Source organism: Topomyia yanbarensis, chromosome 2 (genome assembly GCF_030247195.1).
Source record: "Topomyia yanbarensis strain Yona2022 chromosome 2, ASM3024719v1, whole genome shotgun sequence".
Lineage (NCBI taxonomy): Eukaryota > Metazoa > Arthropoda > Insecta > Diptera > Culicidae > Topomyia > Topomyia yanbarensis.
Genome location: NC_080671.1, coordinates 333,680,891 through 333,705,109, shown reverse-complemented (window position 1 = coordinate 333,705,109; position 24,219 = coordinate 333,680,891). Strand labels below are relative to the sequence as shown.

General features: G+C 43.6%; 1 protein-coding gene across 2 annotated transcripts in view; it reads left to right on the top strand.

Annotated features, from left to right (window-relative positions):
• Nucleotides 1-24,219, top strand: part of LOC131683959 (nucleoprotein TPR) — a 600,452-nt gene that overhangs the window by 566,950 nt on the left and 9,283 nt on the right. The window contains exons 9-12 of one of the 2 annotated variants that reach the window (XR_009304588.1): nucleotides 7,233-7,625; nucleotides 7,690-9,549; nucleotides 9,608-9,736; nucleotides 9,833-10,053. Coding sequence is in view for 1 of the 2 variants with exons in the window: in XM_058966381.1 (XP_058822364.1) it covers nucleotides 7,233-7,625; nucleotides 7,690-9,549; nucleotides 9,608-9,736 (2,382 nt within the window). In the remaining variant the exon portion in view is untranslated. The remainder of the gene's footprint in view (nucleotides 1-7,232; nucleotides 7,626-7,689; nucleotides 9,550-9,607; nucleotides 9,737-9,832; nucleotides 10,054-24,219) is intronic. The other variant, XM_058966381.1, reaches the window with a different exon arrangement.

Sequence of the window (24,219 nt, the reverse complement as noted above, 5' to 3'; positions counted from 1 at the left end):
CTATCGAGAATGATGTCCAACAGCTCAAAGGTATGCGCCAGTAGACGTAGGTTACTGGCAGGCGTTGCCGTATCTATCCTCAGGTACGGAGGCCCGTCATGGTCAAGAGCACTGAGGGTAACCAGTTACCTACAGAAACTGGAGAGCACCTACCGCGTGATGTGCCTCAGAGTGATATCTGCCTACCGCACGGTATCACACGATGCATCCTATGTGATAGCGAGCATGATGGCAGTCGGGCTGGTCATCCGGGAAGATGAGGAGTGCTTCGAGCTACGTGGAAATAGAGTAGCCCGCGAGCGCACCAGGGTGACCTCAGTCGCCAGATGGCAGCGTGAGTGGGATAACTCCTCGAAAGACCCACCGGCTGATATCTAACATATCGAGCTGGGTGGGAAGACCCCATGGGGAAGTTCACTTCCATCTGACACAATTCCTGTCAGGCCATGGCTGTTTCTGACAATACCTCCACAGGTTCGGGCACGCGGAGGTCCCAGCCTGCCCTAACCAGGTGTAAACGAAACTACCGAACACATACTGTTCGTATGTCATCATTTCGACATCGAAAGAAGAGCAATGTTTGACGTCTGTGGCTGGGACACAACCCCTGATACCCTTATTCAGCGGATATGTCAATCGGTGGAGAAGTGGAACGCAGTCTCGACTGTAACCACCCAGATTGCCTGCAGGCTACAGGGATTTTGGTGCACCGAGCAACAGACGACGGGCACGACTAACTAGTGATTGGTCAGTTGGAGCGAAAAAAGGCCGAGCGCAGAAAAATGAGTGAATGGTCTGTTCATGCTGAGGCAGGTTTGGCGCAGCGACTGGCAACCGCGTAAGGGGTAAATCCAACCACCCCGAAGCAAGGCAGAAGAGCGAGTGTATAGGCGTATGTGTGGACTGCGTCATGCCAAGATGGGAGGGTCGTAGCGTAGTATGTTGGGACTTAGCTATTGATGCCTCGTGGCGTGGCAGAGGAGCGAAAGGGTGAGCATCCAAGTAAGTCTCACATGGTATGCCAGATGTGGGGCCTAAGAAAAATGTCCCACGTGGGATGCCAGGGGGAGCGACAAGTGTGTAACATAGTGGTACGATCGGGAGTGAACCAGGTGATAGGGTGAGCATTCAAGTGAGCCTCACATGGTATGTTAGAGGCTAGCACAAAAGAAAGCCTAGCAAGGAATGAAAAAGGTGAGCACACAAGTCAGCCTCGCAAGGAACGAAAAAGGTGAGCACAAAAGTAAGCCTCGTGTGGAGTGTTAGAGAGTGAATCAAGGTGTGGCAGAGAGAGCAGCCAAGTAAGCCTCATACAGGACATATGAACGCGTGAGCGAGAGTGAATGAGTTCATCAAGTACAGCCATTCCCCCAGAAGTAATACTGAAATGTAGTCCCTGGGGGAAGAAATGGCGGAGCCCAATGAAGTTTAGTCGGTATTAATAGCTGCGTCACCATTAGAGCCCGACACACCCCCAGTACACCCCGTGTGGTAGCTTTGCATCTACTAATAGCACGTGTACTGGGCTAGTACGATAATGTATTCTCCATTGTAAAAAAAGAGTCCCGATGTCTGTCCAGTGATTCCGGGTGGAGTATTGCGCTCGGTTCACTGGTGCTCCGACGATACGCTACGGATTACTCGGAATAGTTCCCAACGGTGGATCTTCCCTACTCCGACGACGAGAGTCCAACAATGGAAAGTAATCCGAAACCGATGCTACCCGGGTAGATGCCGAGGTCGGTCCTGCGATTCTGGTTGGAGCGACCCCGACGACCATTTGCCGGTGCTCTTTCACTATCTACTCGAACTAGTCCCCGGCGGTGGCCTTAGCCTACTCCGACGGAGAAATTTCCCGACGTTCTTCGAACGGAGAAATTTGCCGACGTCCTCCGACGGAGAAATTTCCCGACGTCGAGGTGCCGAGGTCAGCTGACTAGTCCTGCGATTCCGGGTGGAGGATCACTAGCGCTTCTCAGGTTTCCCGAGGAACCGCTGGTCTCATTTATCTTTCTTTAGCGGACTGACTTGTCGAGTGTCGGGGTCCGACGATTCCGATTGTTTTATGACTTCCGGTTCATCGGTGCCTACTCGACCGGAAGCCCTGTACTGCTACGTTGCTGGTCATTACTCCTGATGTCATCTTCGTTGCAGTGCTGATATGATCTGAATGACTACTCTGTTCTCAACGTCTCATTTGTCTTCATCCACACACGCCTGAATGGCGGGAATTCGAAGACTCAGGCTCAGGCGTTTCCTCTGTATCGCCGCACGGCGATCTCGCGTAGCCGAATCTATTCAGATATTTTTTGACACAGCTATGACTAGACAAGAACTGCGTCATGTGGAAATTCACCCACACCGACAGGCATGGAATTAGTCGATGAATCTATCTACCGTTTACAGTGTTATCCCACTGATGTTGCCACTTGCTTAATGTATCAGCTCGGGCTCGGGTCAAACGGTAGGGTGCCGTTGTCAGTCCGGCGATTCCGAGTGGAGCGTGGCGGTCGATGACCCATAGTCGGTGCTCTGTCGCAGTCTGCTCGACTAGTCCCCGGCGGTGGATCTAGCCTACTCCAGCGGAGAGTTTCCCGGCCGTGATTGCTCTCCCAAAATCGTTGGCCGCTGTTTATCACACCACTTCCGCTGCACTCTGTTGAACCCGTTCCACTTGTTCACGTCGCTTGTCATTCTGTAGACGTCATTATTTGGCTTGATGTCCGGTCATCCCGTTTAAAGCATCTCCCTGCGTGTCGTTTCGAATCTCGAACATTCGAAGACCGCATGTTTTGGTGTCACCTCAACGTTCTCACAATCCGGGAACAACGGTGACCTTGCGTGCGCCAACCTATGAGGATACTTCCTAAAGCAGCTGTGGCCGGACAGGAGTTGTGTCAAGTGGAAGCTAACCTCTTCGTGCGTTCTGTTGACTTACGTCTACAGTTTTGGGATGACCCGGTAGGTCCACCTTCTGTTCTCCGAATTGTCCCATAGCAGTAACTACCCCGCCATCGAATCGATTTTCACCATTTTCCTCGCGTTTTTGGTGTTTCGCCGATTGTAGCACTCGAGATTCTCCGCAAGGATGATGTAGAAGGGGATCATCCCGTCGGTAACACATGCTGCCTCCGACGATATTGTTCTGATTGCACTCGCGACTCGTACGATCATCAGCCGGAATGTCCTGTTCATCTTTTCACGGATCTGCTTTGTTTTCAGCGCAGCATCCCAGGTAGGAACCCCATATCGGAGCATCTATGACGAAACAGTAGATAGCAGACGTCTCGTAGTGCTTCTCGGTATGATTCTCGCTATTGCGTTCGTTGCCTCCGCCGACTTCGCAATCGTAGTCGACGAGGTTATTGAAGCTCAGCCCATTATCACTCCCAATTGCTCTTGTGCACGCTTCGATACAATCACTTGCCCTCCGACGTCGATCTGCATCCACTGCACCGCTTTGCAGTTTCTGACCAACAACACTTCCGTCTTGTGGTGAGCTGTTTGCAGCTTGACCCCGTTCATCCAGCTCTCGATCGCGTCAATTATATCCGTCACCGACACCTGCACTTCTTCTAGTGTGTCATCCATCACCGTTAGTAACCGGCAAATGGTCGTCCACGAAACCCACGATTTTCACTTTCTTGAGCAGCTGTAGTGTCAAGACTATACCGTACAAGCCGTTCCAAAGAGTTGAACTGAAAATGGAGCCCTGTAGAACGCCCGCTGTGACTCGCATTGACTTCTGCCCTTCGTTTGTCTCGTACATGAGCACTTTGCTCTGGAAGTAGCTCTTCAGGATCTGGTACTGATAGTCGGTGACCTTCATTCTGTGTAGCGCTGCGGCGACGGCTCCCCAATTGACGCTGTTAAATGCATTCTTCACATTTATCGTAACCACATCGCAGCATCGATCTTCTCTTTGCTTCCATTTAGATGCCCTCTCCACACTCTCCAGCACTGTTCGAATTACATCCACCGTCGAAGCTACTTTGCGGAATCCGAACTGAAATTTGGACAGTCTGCGCTCGCCGTCCGTACTTTTCGTCAGCCTGTTAAGGATTTTTTTTCAGGAGTCCATCCTGATCATGTCCAGGTACGTCAGGATTGCAGCTTTCAGCACCACGTTTGGTATTCCACCCGAACCTTGGGTGTCGGTGGCCAGGTAGTTGGAACGTGCTTCGGGAAGAGACCCTCGACGCTTATCTTCAGCTTACCAGGGCACATTTCGGCTGGCGTCGTCGAGCCCTTCATTTTCGCCGACACGACTCGGTACGCGTCGCCCCAGGGATTGGCGTCAACTTCTCGGCACAACTTATTGTAGCAATCTGACTTGCTAAGCATGATCTCCCGTTTTAAAGCGGCCCTAGCTTCCCGAAACACTACCTGGTGCTCCTCTCTATCTTGCTCCGATGTTGCTCTCTGAGCCCACTTTCTGGCTCTGAGATAAGCAGCGCGTAGCGTACTAAACGTCTCGTTCCACCAGTAAGCTGGACGCCGTCTGTTACGTGATTCCAATATTCGTGGCATTGTGGCGTTACAAGTCGTTGCAATCCTTCTTCTTAGATCATCAGTATCCGCGTTCTCGGCTCTGCTGTCCGGTGTAAGTGTCTTAATGAAAAGGTTTTTGTTGAAGACTTTCGTCTTTCACTTTCGTTCGCCGGTCTTCCTTCTTCGTACTGCAGCAGGGTTCCGTTGACCGATACGGTAGCGAATCGCCTAGTGGTGCGTATATGTTTCGCATACTCTCCAATCCATGTTCGCCGTCAATGGAGGACTAGAGAATGTGACATCGATGATAGACTCCATCCCATCTCTCTGAAATGTGCTAACGGAACCTTCTGTGCACAAGCGTACATCGTACGTACTTTGCTAGAGCTTCCTGCAGCTTCCCCCTTGTGTTGGTTACTCTACTGCCCCATTCCACAGCCCAGGTGACCACCAATGGCTTCCGACTGTTCAACTGATCGGTTCACTGCTACAGCATCAGGATAAATTACCTTACTGTCCACCTTGGAGGAGCGTAACAGCTGCACACGAAGACGCCGTTGATTTTAACGATCACGAAGCCCTCATATGAGCGTTCTATCACTTCTTGAATGGGGAATCTGCCCATAACTTGTATCGCAGCTGTTCCTGATCTATCTGCCACCCAGGTACTGTTATCAGCGGGGACTTGGTACGGTTATGCAATCAATGCGACAACACACATTGTTTCTGTCGTAGACTGCCACAACAGTTGCTGTGCGGTGTCACAGTGTTTCAGATTTATCTGGGTTATCTCCGTTACAGTTGGCCTGAAGTCGCCTTCTTATAACCAACCGTCTGATGGTCGTTTCCGTCCGCTGGGGTGCAAAGTAAGCACTTCGGCCTCTGCGTGCTGTCTCTCTTGTCACATTTCCAGCACATCCCGGATCTATCCGGGATTTTGCAATTCAAAGCCCAAACAATTGAAGCATGTCTCCGCTTGTTTTTTTCACTCGTGGGACGGCTCTCAATGGACATCCAACCGTAACTGCGCACCTTATCGGCAGCAGTTACCAGTAAACGAATCATCGCTGTCTGAGTTCCTCCGTATCCCTTCTGAAGCCGGATCGTAATGTGCACCTCGCCTAGGTTACACTGCTTTTTCAGTGCGCCTCTCAGCTCGTCTTCCGTCGTGATTTCTTTATGGCCATTGTACACAATCACCATCTCCGGGTTTAAGGCTTTAACTTCTGCCTTTTCATCCATCGATTTGGTAATAGTCTCCTGCAAGGTCAAGTTACTAGTCTCGTCTTTTTGGGTACGCCTGATTCTTACCACGTTTTCCGCCAAATCCTTCAGCTCCGGACTCTCTCCGACTTTCTTTAGCAGCGCTGCATACGCCGTTGCGTCGTTGACTTTGACGAGCAAGGCTTCTCTCTTTGTCGTTTGCTAACGAGTCGGATGCGTCACTTTTCTCTTCTGTTCTACTTTTTGCTCTTCTACTTTTGCTGTTTCCCATGTTTCTAGCTCCGACCTACAACGGTACTCCAGCTTTCTCTCTGCTGGGTGGCGTCCTTTCCGTCGGCAATGTGTGTATGTGTGTGCGTATGAAGTCACTCATTTTTCTCAGAGATAGCTAGACTGATTTGCCCAAACTTAGTCTCATATGAACCTTCCCGTCGGCTGCTATTGAATTTTGTGTCGATCTGAATTCCGGTTCCGGAGTTACGGGTTTAACCATCCGGCAGTCGCGCTAGTGCACTGAGTGCACACTGCTCTGAAAATGTAGCGAAATCGTCTTAGGGCACCAGCGGCTGCTTGTTCAGTAGGCCATAAGCGCGACTTCCGGAGGGTTAAGAGTGCAACCACAGAAATTTCTCAAATAAATTTTCGATATTTGATGCAATCTCGAAAAAAATATGACAAAGATTGATTTGGAAATATTAGCTCTTGAACTAAAGTTATTTCAATTAGTTTGTTTGGATTCCGATGGAGCAGTGCTGCCAGCGACAGTTGACGCTGACGACGAAAAATTATATTTTGATATATTTTCGTTATTGTGAAATATTAATGAAAACTGATAAAAGCTAGCAATTTAGACCGTTTTCGACTATGTTTTACATGCAATTGAACTATTGTAAATATTCCAGGAGAATTGCATTGAGCATTGGAAGATAAAAATGTGGCACTGCGAGAAAGCACCGATCTTAATGAAAAAATGTTTTTCGTGTTTTTAACCACCGCATTTTCAAAGAAAAATATTTTTGGAATGAAATATGCATTAGAAAAAAGGTGGCCATGAAAGGGTTAATGGAACTATTGCTCCAGCGTGTTAATATTGATCTACAAAAACACACTCTCATAAACGTATAAAAATAAAACTACAGTTCTAATGGGATGTTCAGTTAAAATAATTTGGAATTTTGTAACGCAGTACAAACATACTGAAATAGAAAAATCGAGTAACTGAATAACTGACTTATGTGTAAATGCCACTTAATAAACAGTGCCTCGTATATTAATCAGTGGGAAACAGGAAGAATCCGTAACAGTAGCACATGCGGCATTCATTACATACACAAACATTTAATTGAAAGCACTGCTAAATATGTATGAACCTCATCACCTTTGTGCGATATGCAGTCTCCAGCGCCCAGCCTATAATTCTCGAGAAACCACCACGGCATTTGAAATTCTGATCATTTCTAACCGCTCACTAGCCTATCTCGAGCTAACATTTGCTTTATATCTATTTTCATTTGCAGTGGTCACTTCGCAGCAATCCAAGCCCAACGGTCGGCAGCACCAACGGTAGCCACAGCACCAAGGACGTATGGACCGATACGGACAAGGAGCACGACGATCTGATTATGCACTCGGAACGGTCCGATTCGGGAGTGACATCTCCGAACAGCCATCACCACCTGGACGATCATCGCACCAGCGGAGTACCGTCGCCGTGCTGTGATCTGTCGCTGCTGGATCAAATTCCGACGGATGACGTACGCAAGCGGATCATCACAATGTCCAAGCGGGCCTGTTACGACGAAGAGGATAAGATGTGCCTGCTGCAGATTCTGTCGCTGTTAAACAATCTGGAGGCATTGTCTCAGGATCACGAGATAGTGAGTGAGGATACAAGTCTGGAGATACCTGTGGTAAGTTTTCGATTTGTGCGTGTATCATTTCTTAAAACATGTTGATGGTTTGTTTTGTTTGCAGAAGTACAACTACCCCTTCCCGGAAAGCCACCCGCCGAAATCACTTGCGATAAGCTCGACGCCGTTCAAGAGCCAGCAAGGTAAGATAGTGGCCACCGTTCAGCCATTCAATAGCAGCGAACCAAAGAGTCTTTCGATCGCATCGATTGCGGAGACTTTTGGCGGAATGAAGAAGTCGGCCAAGTGGGGATCTACCAGCCTGCAGGAGAGTGGAGTGTTTGTGGACGAAATTATGATTAGCAGTGCGAGCACTCAAACGGAGCTGGAAGATTTTCCGTGTCTGGAACGAACGAACGCGGAACTTTGCGCGGAGATTGAGAAACTGAACAGATTCCGGAAGAAGATCGAAGAATGTTCGATTAAGAGACGCGGAAAGAATCCGGTTGGGGTGAGCTTGTCTTTGCCGGCGGAATCCTGCGAGAAACGAAGGCTGCAGTACTATGTGGATCGTTTGGAACTGCTGGAAAACAAGATTAAAGTTTACGAGAGCAGTGGTGATCAGCAGATAAGGCAGCTAGCGGAGAGGTTACAGCGAGAGATTCAGCTGGAAGGTTGGGTGAAACTGTTGAGTGAACAGATTAACAAGTTAGAGGACGACAACGACCGGTTGGAAGAGGAAAGGTGCGAACTGGAAGAGATTGAAAACGATACAAGGTTGAAGTTGCAACGAATGGAAATTGACTACGAGGTAATGAGTCAGAGGAATACAGAGCTTGAGATATCCAAAAGCTCGTACCAATCGAAGTATCAAGATGCCAGAGATAGCGCAGAAAGTCTGGAGGACTTGGTGCACAAATGTGAGGAGAGGATATTTGTCCTTGAGGAAACCGAAAACGAACTCAACGATCGTATCGATCTAATATTAGCGTTCATCCCGGTGCTATTGATGTACAACAGCTGGCAGTTGCAGGAACAAATGGCTGCCATTCGGAAACCGTTTGCGTTCAACCAAATCGAATCCGATCACATCGAGTACTACGAATCGGCGAACGATGACTTGCAAATGAGGCTCGGAGAATTGTTGACCCGCGAGAAGGAACTCACGCAAAACATTGCGGAGCTGAATAGAGCCTACAACGAAACGCTGGAAAACGCGGACAACCTTTGGGCTCAGATGGAGAAGGAGTACAAAGATAAAATCACAAAGTGTGAGACAATCGAATGTAATCTCAAATCGAAAATTACTCAATTAGAGGAGCGTCTCAGTAAAGACAGTGAATATGCTCACGAGCGAATAACTCACCTGGAGGAGGCTGAAAACAGTCTGAAAAACCGCGTGGCGAAGTTGAACAAAGATAATAAGGAACTGATTGCAAAGCATACTGCTCTGCTGGAAGAGTACGCCACTTTGAAGGAGGAATACCTGAAGTTGCAAAATTATCTTCGAGGTCCGGCAGTGGAGAACCTTGAGAAGGAGAAACGTAAAATTGTCGCACTTGAGGAGGAGCTGTCACTCAGCACCCGACTGTTGAAGGAGGTAGAAGAAACGCACAAAACTGAAGTGGGCCAGATGCGAGGCAAGATGATGAGTGCGACAAAGGAACTGAATCACATCGAGGTGACGAACAGTGAACTGCGGGAGGAGGTAGACACTTTGGAAACACGTATCCGGGAGCTGCTGACACTGCGAAATGCAGATGATGAACGGATTAAGCATCTGACCGAGGAGCTGCATGCCAAACAGGCTCAGATTAGCCAACTGCAACTGCATGCTGCTAACAACAACACCAAAGCAGGCTTCGGCCGGAGTCTTGCACAGGAGCTGGAACGGCCTGTTAAGGGTTCTTACTCCAAGCTGGGCTACGAAATCCACCCGCTTAGTCGGAGATTCCCCGGTGATAGCGATAGCAGTGGAAGTGAGGTTAGTGAGAATTGTGATTGAATTGTTGGTTTTTTAAACAAATGTGCGGTTTCCCTAGGATAAGATCAAATTCCCGATATCGAGACCGGCCACGGAAACCAAAGAAGTGAAGAGCCTGGCCGAAACGATAATCCTGAACGCCGAAAGTCGGGGCGTTCGAACGCCAAAGAAATCATTTGTAGAGGAGGTAAGTTGTGTCGTGGAGATTTGGTTTGTTTTGTTTGCGATCTGGTGGTAGAGGGTAGAATCTAACCGCATACAATTTGATTTACTGGTCCTGCAGGCTCGCAGTCGCTTCGCCCGTTGGGTTTAGTATCATTCTTTGTAAAAATTGACATCTGGAACAGCCGAGCCAAAGCCGGAGGACGAGGAGAAGAAGCTACATACAACTACCCCCTGTGTGGATGTTTGAAACCACTAACACTTGTGTAACTGGAAGGGTTTTGATGTCAATTATCCCCGAACAATAGAGTCAATCTGTGGGTGGGATATGTACAGAATGTGGTGAGTGTTTTTTTTTGAGTTGGACTGTTTTGGCATGCATTCTTAGTTTTATGGGACAGAACTGGGACAATTTTTACGGGATCATCTATAACAGAGTTTATTTTTGAGGTTTGATAGATAAAAACTTTGAGGTTTGGCAAGTAAAACTTTGTTTTTGAGAATTGTCGATTGCCAATCCCACCGGGAGTGTTTGCTACAGATTTGAGTGGTAATGACATACATAAGATTATTGGAGGATTCGAGATTTTGAAATGTTAATGTTTAGTTGGATAGTACGCAGGGGCGGCGAAACACTTTACGCCCGAGTGGGTAGAAAGAATAGGGTGAGGGGTCCATTAGTAAGGATTTTTTTTCCTTTTCGCAATGCATACGCTTACATTACATTCACATTAAATCACGTTCGTTTATGCAAGTGGAATTGTGGTACATCGATGGTTTCAAATGTGTGTAGTGCGAGATACATGCGTTGCACATCTAATTTTTTTGAAATGGTTCAAAATTTCGAGTGGGTAATTACCCACTCGGTTATTTTCGAGTGGGTAGTACTACCCATACTACTCACGCTTTCCGCCGGTCCTGATAGTACGCTCAGAAAAAAAAATTATGCATGCGATACGGCATCATTTGTTTGAAAACATTTAGTTCCATACAATTATGTACGTGGAGTGCATCAACATTAACTTCTTAAGGAATTATGCTTTATTCCTCCCTAAGGAGGAAAAATTTGGTATACAAGAATCTTTCTCCCCAAGGCGAAATTTTTTGGTGAAACCCTGATGTTTTCTCATGAACTATTTCATGAAACTCGTATTATTATTCATGAATCCATTTATGCTTGTTGAACTGGTGCATTATTCGTGACCGAAATACATTCCCAATCTCATGATTTACTTAAAGAAATATACAATTTTGTACATGATCTTAATATTGTTTGTGAACTATTTCACGGAATTCAGACTGTTATTCACGGATTCGTGAACTGGTTCTTGTGTGGTTTTGAGTTGATACATTTAGAAGATATTCCAAATTCTTAGGTTCCAAAAATTTTCAAACAACTCAGGCTTTTCAACAAAGCATTATTTAAAAATCCAAAACAGTCAACTGAGCTCCTTAGTTCATGAATGTATACACTGAAATCTCCATATACGAACTCTTTTTTTACGCAATATTCGATTTCGAGTAATTTCGGGAGAGATGCCGCGTCAGAAGAGATGCCGCACTCTCTATATCTCGTATATGGGGTCACTTTTATACAGTAATATGATATTGTGAGTTTGTCTTTCGAAGAATTATAACTCTAGAGATGTAAAATAATCCTTTTTAATTACTCACGAAAATTTTATTAATGATTTTGTGCATTCAGTTGCCTCATTTTCAGCACCACATTAAAATTTCGTTTTTTTAAATTGTTCGATTTTTTTGGTAAATCATGTATCGGTTGAATAGCTGGGACCTTTTAGAAGGCATTCTGATCATGAGCACGATCATCCATAATTTTAGAGGAAAATGTCGTCGTGCGGCATCTCTCCCTTACAATTGGGAGAGATGCCGCATCAAAATTGCGGGTGAGATGCCGCACTCAATGGAAGAGGATGCCTAGCTAAAATGTATTTTTTTCATCTCGGAATGTCATTAAATGATCATTTGCGTCAGGTATAGGTTCTTAATAAGGTATATCCACAAACTAACGGACCTAACACAGTGACATATAGGATTATGAGTCTATTTATCTATATATTTAAATGGGCGACATGTATCTAAGTATTAGTTACTTTGGTTTATTCTTTAAAGTTTCAGGCACTAATTTTCGAGAACGCATTGATTTGTAGTGATGTCAATATTGAGATAAAAACGAAAATATTAACGAATTGATGCTTTTTCAAAATGATTCATTCAAGAACAAACCTAAGTTGTATAAATTCATTGGGAGAAACAGTCAAACAGTGCTTTTAAGGAACTGCTATTAACACATAGATATGTATATCGCTCGTACAAGCATATTGATAAATAGTGCTCTGCATTAAGTTACTCCAACTTAACCGTTACACAAGGTTGAGAAAGAAAAATATTTTTAAAATATTGAATAAAAAAATGTTTCTGGAAATGGTAGTACCCCCTTAAAAAAGTGAAGGTGCTAGCCGATTTATAGGAGTAATCAAACTTCATGAAACTCAGCTGAAGATACTTGATCACAAAAACATCAATGAGAGCCAAAAATACTTCTATTCACCATTTTTCAGTTTGTGACCAAGGTGCGGCGTCTCACCCGCACATGCGGCATCTCTCCCGCAATGACCTTTTTTTGTAAAATGTTCATGGAAAGTTGATGATTTTTTTTTTCATTACTAAAGCCATTTCACAGTATTTTAGAAACTTGTCGCAATTGATAAAAATGATTTCATCAATTATTGAATGGTTTACTTTGATGCAGGATCGATTTTTAAAAATGTGCGGCATCTCGCCCCAAATTTCCCTACGTAACTTTTTTACGAGCTAAATTCGAAATAACGAACTCTTTTTTTGCGAACCAAGTTCGTAAAAAAGTTTGAATAAAAAGTTGTTTATTCTTAGCTAACCGTTACTATTAAAAGTGCGGCATTTTCGGAACGAATGTATGACGGAAATCGATGTCTTGAGCCATTTTGTAATCCAAGATGGCGACTTCCGGTTTAGACAGATTTTCTAAAACCTCAACAATATGGGTATTTTCTGCACGGGGTTGACTAAAATCAATATCTGAAGCTATTTTTAAACTTAAGATGGCGCATTCCCGTTGAAATTGTTAGGGTTGTCGTAAATAATGCTCAACCGGATGTCGCCATCTTAGATTTCAAAAAGGTTTCCATTGTCCATTTTCACTATCTACTTGTCAAGCCCATTCCAAAAATACGCATGTCGTTAGGGTTATCGTGAAAATTGCTCAACCGGAAGCCGCCATCTTGGATTTCCAAAAGGTTCCAATTGTCTATTTTCATCATCTGCTTGTCAAGCCCGTTCCAAAAATATTTATATTGTTAGGGTTATCGTGAATATTCCTCATCCAACGAATTTTAATAAGAATGTGGAGCAAACTTTTTTTACGAACTAAATCCCAAATAACGAACACTTTTTTTTACGAACTAATTCAATTAACGAACCCCCGGTTTGGCTCGTAGACCTCGTAAATGGAGGTTGCAGTGTATTTCATTTTAATTCCAGATGTACAGTATGATTCCGTTTTTGGCATGCTCCATTTTTGGCAACAAAAAAGTTCCGTTTTTGGCAACAAATGGGTTCTATTTTTGGCAACATTGTTGTTGCACATAGTAAATCTTTTACAAAATGCTCATACACATTTAGTTGTAATAAGGCCATCACAAATATTTTTTAAAAATTATGTCACCCCCCCCCCCCCCCTGCAAAATCGCTGAAAAAAATCAGGGGGCAAATAATTTTTTTAAAATAACCAAAATTCAAAAAATTGTCACGTTTTATAGAACAAAAATAGCTTCCATAGAGTTTTGCTTTTCGTAACTGAAAACTATTATGGTAGTTTTAGAAATTACCATCCCATGATAATTTTTATTTTGACCATTCTCGGGTAAATGTGAAGTTTAAATGAGATCATCGATCCAGTCCAACATCAAATGAAACGTTTGCTGGGCGCGAAAGGAAGGACCCATCTGTGTATTATCAAACAAACATCTCATGGAAAGGCTAATACAGACCGACTTCTGAATCGATTCCAAATTAAACTCAACAGTCGATCGAGACATAATCGATCGTTGCATTCGAAAATAATTTCGATAAGGAAACAATCTGAATTCAAATCAGACTCCTGGAGATTTATATGTGGTTCAATATTCTATATACATGAGCTTTACCGAAAGGTTTTTGACATTTAAAGATTTCATATGGGATCGTAGTATTCATACCGTATTTCCGCAGCCATATGTGCGATTCTTATGAACTTGATCAGATCAAAATCTGCTACCAAACCTTCCATTTAAGGCTAAGCTTGTGAAAATCGAATAAGCCGTTTTGCGAGAAGCCGAAGAGACATTAATTCTAAAATATTCCAAGAACCAGAAACATGCGAAATTTTCGAGATAGACGCTGGAATCAAAAGAACTTTGTCTGGCCATCAGCGATCAAGAATGCTCTAGCAAAGCTAAATATAGATCTTACAAATAATGGTATCATCGGCACTTACCGCAGGAAGAACCGGGAATCCATTATCGATGTTAATTTTTGTATCCTTGGAGTAACCGTAAAGATGGACTGAAAAGCGTGCGAGGATATATCCACAGCGACCACCAAGCGATTTGGCACAGCATTGATAACAGGACTATGAACTACACATGAATATGAATATGTAGGAGATATATAAACGAGTGAAGATGGAAAACAGCGATTTTTCACAGGAACGTGTCCGTCGAAGAACTTGAATTTGAGGGTATCCTCTTCAACCTAAATGCGAACGAGTTCACGGCACTACTAACAAAGGCGTGTAATGCGACCATACCAAGGGATGGGAAACTGAGAAACGGTCGCCGGGTGCAATACGACGATTATCGATCTACGTATAAGTTGCCTCCGAGCTTGGAGAAGAAGTCGGAGATCACTTCGGTTTCTCATCTCGCTCAGTTCAGAAGCTAGAAATCGCTCCGCTGCAATAGCAGGGCAAGTAATCAAATTTACCCGCGCGACGCTTGGCAAAAATTGATTCCTTCTGCCTAGTGTGTGATACGTGAACAAACAATGAGTGACAATGCCAAGCAAAAGTATATCACGATGCGGGCAAACTGTGTTGCTGTCAGAGCTGCAAATTTTCACCAGGTTGTTTTGAACTTGAAGGAAGAACAAATCTCAAATCATGCCCTACTATGTTCAATTCGCAGTTATTCGTTTACATCATTCATTCAAACAGTCGAGCTGCTCAATCATTTTCCTTTCATTTTCGATTTCATTTACCTTGTGAATATCTCTGTACTGGGATATTGACTAAGTTTTTCAAGCAAAACTACTATGAACATACTTCTTGCTGTTCATGTAAGCTTGAAAACATTTAAGCTAAACCTGTCAACATTTAACCTAAACTGGCCTCTACAGAGCAGATGACAACTTTGGTTGGTGAATGAAAAAGCATCAATTTGAAATGAAGACGTACGCTTCGGTTATGAAAATCCCGCCAACTTTAAAGTGAATGATTAAGGGAGGCTTTGAATTTGAATCATGGTTGGGTTTGATTGAGCTGAAAGTTGGCATTTGAAAATGAAAATTTGCACCACTGGTTGCTGTTGACTACACGAAATATCCGGTAATACCATCAATTCATGAAGGGGAGCAAATGTTGAAGGTGAACTTGAAGTTCAACGTAGCTTGCGGTACTTTATGCGGTGCAATTCCACCATTTACGTCATGCGGTACTGAATATGTTAAAAAATATTAGTCAAGCAGAATCATTCGCTTCCCAGAACAACACGAAACACGTCATCGAATGTAATGACATTTTATACAGTATTCCAACGTATATAGATGTTGACAGTATCGAAAAAAAGATACATGACCTGGCACCACGTACTAGTTCCTTCGCTATCAATCCTGTCAAAATACGGAGAGGTGAATAGTGTTAAGGAAGATAGTTGGAGGAACTTCTTCCCAAGACTCCACAACGAAGTTCGTGTGGTGAGAATGCGTCCGACAAAACCTATTCCCTCTTACTTGACTTTCACATGCTAATCACCTAATGATGTTGAATATTCTCAACGAACACTAGTCACGCACCCAGGACAGATTCCTACCTGTCAATATTGTGATCATCCGCTACACCACAGGAAACCTTGCGCAGAGACTGCTAAAGAAATTCCACCTGATACGAGCAAAGCCGGTATACAATCATCGTATGTTAAACCACAACCAGTTGGTAAACCAACGACTGCAGACCGGACATTCACAAACACCAGCTCAACAACGATCGGCCCCAGTACCACTAAACCATCTGCCATTACCAACATCGAAGTAACAACGATTACAGCAAATGTTTCCAAACCAACAACCAACACCACCAATAAGGAATCTAATACCGATGAAGAAGGATTTACAATAGCGACCCGTAAGCACAAACAACAAATAAGAACATCCGACGATGAGCAAGATGAATGCAGTACCGATGATGACATGGACGTAAACGAAAACGCGAGAGAAGACGGACCAAATGACCCCCAATGTGCGCTCCACGGCTCAGTTGTGCTAACGCATTGAGCTGTGTAAAATATATTTAAAATTAAAAAGAAGTCAGAAAGCTCGAGGGAAGCGAGCTGCAAGAACCGCTCTCAACAAAGCAGTCAAGCTGTACAAGAAAGCCGTGCCACAAAGCCAACGCGAATTTCCTTAGGAAAGACCTACAAAGTTGGCATAACAAAAATAAAAGGCTCAGCTGCACCACCTGAAAGGTGCCCGGAAAAGATGGAGGTCACCATCGAAAGGTTTTCCCCACAACATGAATCTATTCTCGCCGTACAGTGAGGAGGATGATCACAAAGATGAAGATCGATTTACCAACAAACAGATTATCGAGATGGCGAAAGCCATAAAAGTGAAGCGATACATGAGAGCCCGGATATGTTCAAAACGATCCGATAATTGGAAGCGACAAAAGCTGATGTTGCTTCCGATGCCGGGACAACATGGAAATCTTTCAGCGTAGTCAATATATCCCTTGGTAATGTTAGAGAGAAGGAGTAATCCTGAACAAGCTAACGAAGTACGCGGACCGTGAGAACGGCATCTCATATAATTCGGCTTCGTTATAGGCAGGTCTACAGTGAAATCCACCCGAACGGTTGTGGGAGTTGTGGAGACAGCAGAGATAAGGATATCGTTTTTGCGTGGTGGTTCCCTTAGGCGTGAAGAATGCTTCAATAGTACTAGCTGGGAAGCAATCGCCCACTCGCTGTACAGCACGAGTAACTCTGCAGGATATTATAGAGCTACTTTCAGTACCGAACACTGATCTACGAGACAGACAAGGGGGAATCACAACTACAACTGACGTTCCTCGACTCGACGCTGTGGAACGCAGTGTACGATGGAGTATTGAAGCTGAAGCTTCCCAGAGATATAACGATTTTCGGCTTCACGGATGATGTGGTGTTCCAAGTAATCGGACAATCGCTAGAAGAGGAGACACTCGACACGGAGACGATTGCCCATCATAAAACAGAGTTGGTGATGACTAGCAGCCGAAAGACAGCGCGGTCGGAAAATATATCATCGACTTGAACTTTTAAAGTCACGACGATTATGTTAAGGGGAAGGCTGTGAGAGTAACCACAGCTTTGCTTGAGGCGCCAGTGTACTGGGCATCACGAACCAGCTGGAATCGCCGGACCGAAGCATGTGAGCATACTAGTTTCACCGTCAGGGACAAGATCGAGTAGGTCGAGTGAAGCACCAGCGGTGGGTCGTCGAGTTTTCCACGAACCGGAAGCAGCGAACCAGAAGCTACGCTCCATCCGGTATCGACGAACCGTCCTCGCCAAGTACTGGTTGGCCCTTTGAGTAGGATTTATGGACTATGCGAGAAGATTGCGACAAAACTGGGAGCTAAATGACTCACGCAACAGGCATCGGTATCGGGAGAACTTCCGACGAGGAATTGAGATGGCTCGCGAAAACAGGAACTAAATGGTTCACAGAAACGGGAGCCAAATGGCTAACAGAAGTTCACCACTGCGATTAGCCGGATATGTGTTCGGAGCTAAACCGCTCTAATGTATCATTTTGTCTTAAGACTGAATCAGCCTCCCCACGATATAACGCTTCGATGCAGTCGACATTTTCAGATATCGACGAACTGAATCTAGTGGTATATGACACTCGACACTCCGGGTGTAGCTTAAAAAGTCGAGTTTCAGAGTGATTGCACAGTCTTCCTTATATGAAAAAGGCAAAAAATGAACTGATGATTGCTATAATTTCATAAATCCGTACGACTATCAAATGAATTTATCTGATTTGGCTACCTACTGCGCAACAAGATGGAGAAAAATGCAAAGATTTCGAAGATGTACACGGAACCGAGCCGAATTACTATCATGTACCAAACAAACAAATCTACAAGTCTTCAAGCACAAGCGATAAACCAAAGCTGATGTTTCCACTAGAGTTCGAAAAAGTATAGTATGCACAGGATGTACGTTCGCCAGGCTACTGTATATGAAATACGCAATAGAAAAAATATCAGAGAAAACCATATCTGAGATAAATAATTCCATTGACGCGCACTTTACCTTTGGATTCATTTCAGAATGTTTTCCAAAAGTCCATAAGTGAAATGTTGCAATCCTGTTTCTGTACATTGTTTTCAAGCAGGTTCACCTTTGACCGATTTTCATGCCTTGTGTGTACAGTCAGTCCATGTGCCGCCACAACGGAACGAAAACTATTCAAGCAACCAAAAGTTAATACCTTAATGTACTCTTAAATGTTTTTTAAGTTCTTAGAGAACTTTCAAGCTCTTATTGGGAATTTAGAAATTGAACTGTTCGGAAAATTATTTAAAACGAAAACTTTAGCATCCCTTTCCTATGTGAACTTTTGATTGATTCAGTAATGTTAGCTTGAATTTTTCTAGTAAAACAAATAGCTCAACCCCGCTATACGAAATCACCCTGCGGAAACGTCCATGAGAACAATCGAAAGAAAATGCAAAAAGAAAAAAAAAATTGTTTTTATTAAAATAAATATTTATTTTTTGTTTGCCCCCCCCCCCCCCCCTTCAGAAAAAAATTTGTACTTGGACATAATTTTTAAAAAAGATTTGTAATGGCCTAATTGATATCACTTTTGACTTTTTTCCAGACATGGGAGTCATATTTACTACATTTTATGGGGACGGGCATAGCAAATAAAATTATATTTGCTGATTTTCTTCTATCATTTCATTTCATATCACATATTCTTGTATAATTACTGTTGTTTTAACATTTATGATGTAATAAATTGAAAATAAAAGCTTTTAAAGTAAGGTTGCATTTTTGGCATGGTTCCTGTTTTGGCAACTGAAAAAAAATATTGCTGCAAAAATGGAATCCTACTGTATTGTTTTTCTCATGGAGGTGATATTATCGCTCAGAACTTCTATTTGGCTAATCGAAACCCGGACAACCGAGCCTTTCGTATCATTTTTTAAAGCTATTGCTGCCAGTTGCCTCTTCTATGCCAAGAAAACACTTATATCCTTAAACAGCAGATTAGCACACTTCTATATACACTCAGGTTTTTTTTCGCGCGGTTTTTTTACGCAGATTTTCGTATTAACGCGGTTTTTTTACGCGGATTTTCCAATTAACGCGTTTTTTACGTGGACTTTCCAAGTCCTTTTGAATGCAATAGACTTAGAAGATTTTTGGAATGAAGGAAGAGACAGGTCTGGAAGAATCCTTATGGCCCGCATCTCAACAATATGGGTATTTTTGGAATGGTCTTGATGAGTAGGTGCCAGGAATTGATTTTATGACGCCATTTTGGTATTGCCACACGTCACATTTCCACTGACAGAATGAAACACTAACGGCAACCGTTCACTGGGGTACACTTTGACTTCTGCTTCCACGAAGGCCAAAAGCAAAAATACTCTTACTATCAACTCTAAATTGAATTTTGGTTTGGGTCCCAGGTCGGTAAATGCCGAATTCCAGTCTTCATACAGTTTCGAAGATGATGTGGGGTACATTTGTACCCCAGTTGTAGGGTTAATATTATTGTTAATAATAGAGAGTATGTACAAAAGTATTGAAAGTATAATGGAACAAGGTTGGAATGACGATGTTTATTCAAATTTAATTCATGTATTGATGGGAATTTCGTCAATATGTCAATAAATTGAACATATATGACAGCGATGCTAGATATGAAGACATGTCTTCATTTTGAAGACATTTGAAATGCTTTTTTTGTTAAATCTGCCCGATTCGTTTCAAATATTTTTCATTAGTATGTGTGACGACTGACAACAGAAAAAAACAATTTGTCAAATAAGTGATGACAATAACAAAATCAAAGATACAATATTTAGGACAGATGGCCAACTCATCGCATTGGGAACACCGTGTTATAAAAGTATTTTTGACAGTTCCAAATTATTCGACGGCTTGTCCTTTTGAAACTGATTTACTCCACCACAGCATTGCGAACAGTTTAAGAACGGTTCGTTTCAAAATCAATCAATGAAGGACGTTCGTTGGATGTCCAAATAATCGTTCAACAGACGACCATCGTTGGACTAGTGTGAACGATTTTGAAATAAGTGGGTAGCAAGAGAGTATGGCTTTATCAAGTAATCCTCAAATTTTTCACAAAATCACCGTTTTTCATGAGGTATATTTTATTGTATAGAGATTATGATGAACAGCTTTTGATATAAATATTTCGATAGAACTCCTTTTTTCATTAAACTTTATTGCATGATAAAATTGTAAATTTTATATCTCAGAAACTACTGAAGACAATCGAATGAATTTTTGTACAGTTATGGAATGATATTCACACTATCTTATAAAAATATTTATGCTGTATAATTGTGTGAATAACGGTACTTTGTATACATCGAAACAATTCAATTGTATTTTTCTTGTATTCTTCGCGCTAGAAATTTTCAAAGAGTATGTCAAATTACGCGGCAATCTTTCACCTTCTATAATCTTTATTGATAATTTTTAATTTTTGTTCCTATCGAGAATTATGGAATATTATGTAACACAGCGTTCTTTTAACGCATGGCCCACTTTGATGCAGCCGGCGAGACTAGGTTTAACAAAAGTAGTATATTATGAGCAAATGGCACATCTGCCTTACCCTAATGTCGCTTTTGCTTGAAGCGAAACTGCGTCAGTTTCTAACCCCAACTGCTGTCAAAATGTATGAACTGACAGTGATTGGCTTCAACGGCCAGTATTCTGAATCGGTTATTGATTTTGAGCCAGAATTCCGTCCGAAATCAGTCAGATAACCGAAAAAAATTGTCTTCAAAATGAAAAACTGTCTTCACAACATTGCAAATGTCTTCAAAATGAAGACTGTAATTTGGGGGAGTCGGGACCGGAACCTTCATTTAACGAGTGAATAATTTTCGCGCCACCTTGGTGGCTTGCCCAGCTATCCTAAGGCGGGTTTTGGTTGTTTCTGAAACGGTTCCAAAACAATCCGACATTCCCCGAAAAACGTCAGAAAGCCATCAATACATTCAAACGGGTCGCCAGAAACTTCATACCTACTGCTAGATAACTTCGGTCGGCAAGGAGAGCATTCCGCTAAAATATCATTAATGGCACAATTCTATGGGTATCCTTCGCACTGCTCGCTTCAGAGGGGGAGAGGAGGCTGATACATGAGGGTCAACCTAACCCGCAAAAAGGAAAAACTATCGACTCGAACAGCGTGAGAAAACCTTCACCAGAACCACTAAAAAATACACCTTTGCTAGGATATTCAAATCGACTTCATCAAAAGTTCATTCCAACAAAAAAAAAATTCAAAAACTTTCCACATCCGGATTCGAACCCATCTTCTATCACCTAGCTAAGTACTCATCACCGCCTTTGCGGTCTCGGCTAATTTCTTGCTCGGTTCGTCGTTTTCTTCGAGTGCTCTACCTTGTGCAGCTAAACGGAGTTCATTTTTGTGAGTGGCTTTTCACTTTTCGTGGCACAAGGGTCTTAGCGTGTATTGTGTACTGTTCCCTACCATGCGCATTTAGTTAAAATATGGAACGTACTTACAACATTGTTTTACGTGAGGCGTTGTGGCTGGCGGTTTCCGGGGACCGGAACTGATGCTGGCCGGAACGCTGACGAGGCTCTGCGAAATGCTGATGATGCTAAAGCTGAATGCTGAAGACCCGCTGATGGTTTCCCTGCCTAGCAGCCTCGCTGCTCTTCGGGCACGTGGAACTGCCCGGTTCTTTGAAGCTGGATGGTGGGGTCAGAAGCGTCTCTGGCTACGAATGCGGGGTGGCGGGATCTTTATCACAAATTGACTATATGTGAAAATAATGCCAACATTTGGTTGGTTTGAGAATACGCACTCCACACTAAAAGCCAAAGATTAGGGAATTTACCTTACTCAAACGATCTCTTAAGCACTCCCAAACCGTGCGAATGAACTTGCGCACTTCTCACGCTGTTTAAATAAAATACCTGCAATCTCACACCGCGGTACAACTAATTAGACAACTCCTGCCTCTTCCACGACCCAGAACAAAGTGAACGCAACAAACTGTGATTTTCTCAGAATAAGTTTTTATTCGAAACTTCGTTAACTATTTCAGGAAGTGCAATAGTTTCCCACCACAAATTTTGTGCCGAAGTCATCCTTTCATTCCCGATACAAAGCCTCCTTAAACCATTTCTAGGGCATTGACATTCAACCTCAGAAGTTCAGGTCAAATCGGGTTGTCTTTTTCTCGAAGCCAGAAACAACCTTTGCCCTCAGTTCTCTGTCTCTTTTTTCCCGCGACAAAGTAGGGAAGATGCGGTAAAACGCACCCCCGGGGCAAAATGCACCCCTTGCTTATATCGAAAACTTCTGAAAATTCTAGGAACGGGTAACACCAGTCAGAAGTCCGGCATAGTAGACATACACTGTTAGGGCAGGTCGAGGCTCACCTTCGAAACAAATGGGGATCCCGTCGGACAGGGAAGGTTTTAGGCAAACTTGGCCAGTTCGGTAAATGACACTTCACACAACTTTTACTACCGCGAGAACGTAAAATAACTTTATTAGATCCGAAATATAACCTTTTATTTTGCGCGATCGAGGTGTTACTTCCTCGATGATCATACCTACAACTAAACTGATCGTGGTGAGTGCAAACGATAGTAGATAGATGAAAGAGAGGGGTCATATCAGTGAGAAATGAGAAAATTAATAAATTCCGAATGAGGGTTCGGACTTCGATGCCTAACTAAAAGTGATATAAACCAAACATCGCCGCCATCTTTGAAATTTACAAAATTCAAATAAAAATGATAGCTTAGAACTAATTACAATGCAAATATTTCACGAATAATATTATAGATAATTGTTCCTGTTGAGAGGCTTCACTCGCTGTTTAGCTGATCTGTAGACTCATGCGGCCACAAGCAGATCTTCGTAACTGGCCGGATCAGAATTCCCTTTGGTGTCCGCAAAGTGACGACTCGCACAAGCTTGTCTTTACCTGGATGTACTGCTATGATGCGGGCTATAGGCCAGCGGACTGGATGCTGAAATTTGTCGACTATTAGCACCAGCCTTCCAGGTTGAATTTCAGTGGTTGGGTGGGATTTGACGGTATCACGCTGGAGTTCTTGGAGATACTCCGTTCTCCAATAGTGCCAGAACTGCTGGAACAACTGTTGCAACCGTGAATAGTGGTCGAGACGACTGAGTTGGATTCCGCGAACATTGGGATCAGGTACAGCGTGCATGCTTGACCCAATTAGAAGGTGTGCTGGCGTAATAACGGAGTAGTCCTCTGGGTCTTCGGTCATTGGGACCAGCGGACGGGAGTTCATTGCTGCTTCTATCTCGGCTAATGAGGTGGTCATATCCTCGAAAGAAAGGCGTGAATTGCCGAGCTGGCGATATAGTTGTGATTTGGCTACATTCACAGCCGCCTCCCAGAGCCCGCCGAAATGTGGTGCTTTTGGCGGATTCAAGTGCCAAATCATTTGTGCGTCCGCGCACGATTGCAGAATCCTTCCCGCTCCCGTGCAATCATTCAGCATATGGTACAACTGGTGCAGTTCGTTTTTCGCTCCAATGAAATTCTTGCCGTTGTCTGAATACAAGTGGGTAGGCCGGCCACGGCACTACGAAGCGACGGAGAGCAGCGAGGAAAGCTGCAGTAGACAGATCGTGCACCAGTTCAAGGTGAACTGCTTTTGATACAAAGCATACAAACAAGCATATATAAGCTTTGGTAAGCGAGGCTCGTTTATGTATGGCCTTGAGATAAATAGGCCCTGCATAGTCCACTCCCGTCACTGCGAACGGTCTGCTTGGGGTGACCCTTGCTGTTGGAAGTTGACCAATTTGCTGGCGTACCGGGACAGGATTTGCTCGGGTGCACTGCATGCAATTACGGATGATGCTGCGTACCAATCGTCGTCCATTGAGTGGCCAATATTCTTCGCGCATAGC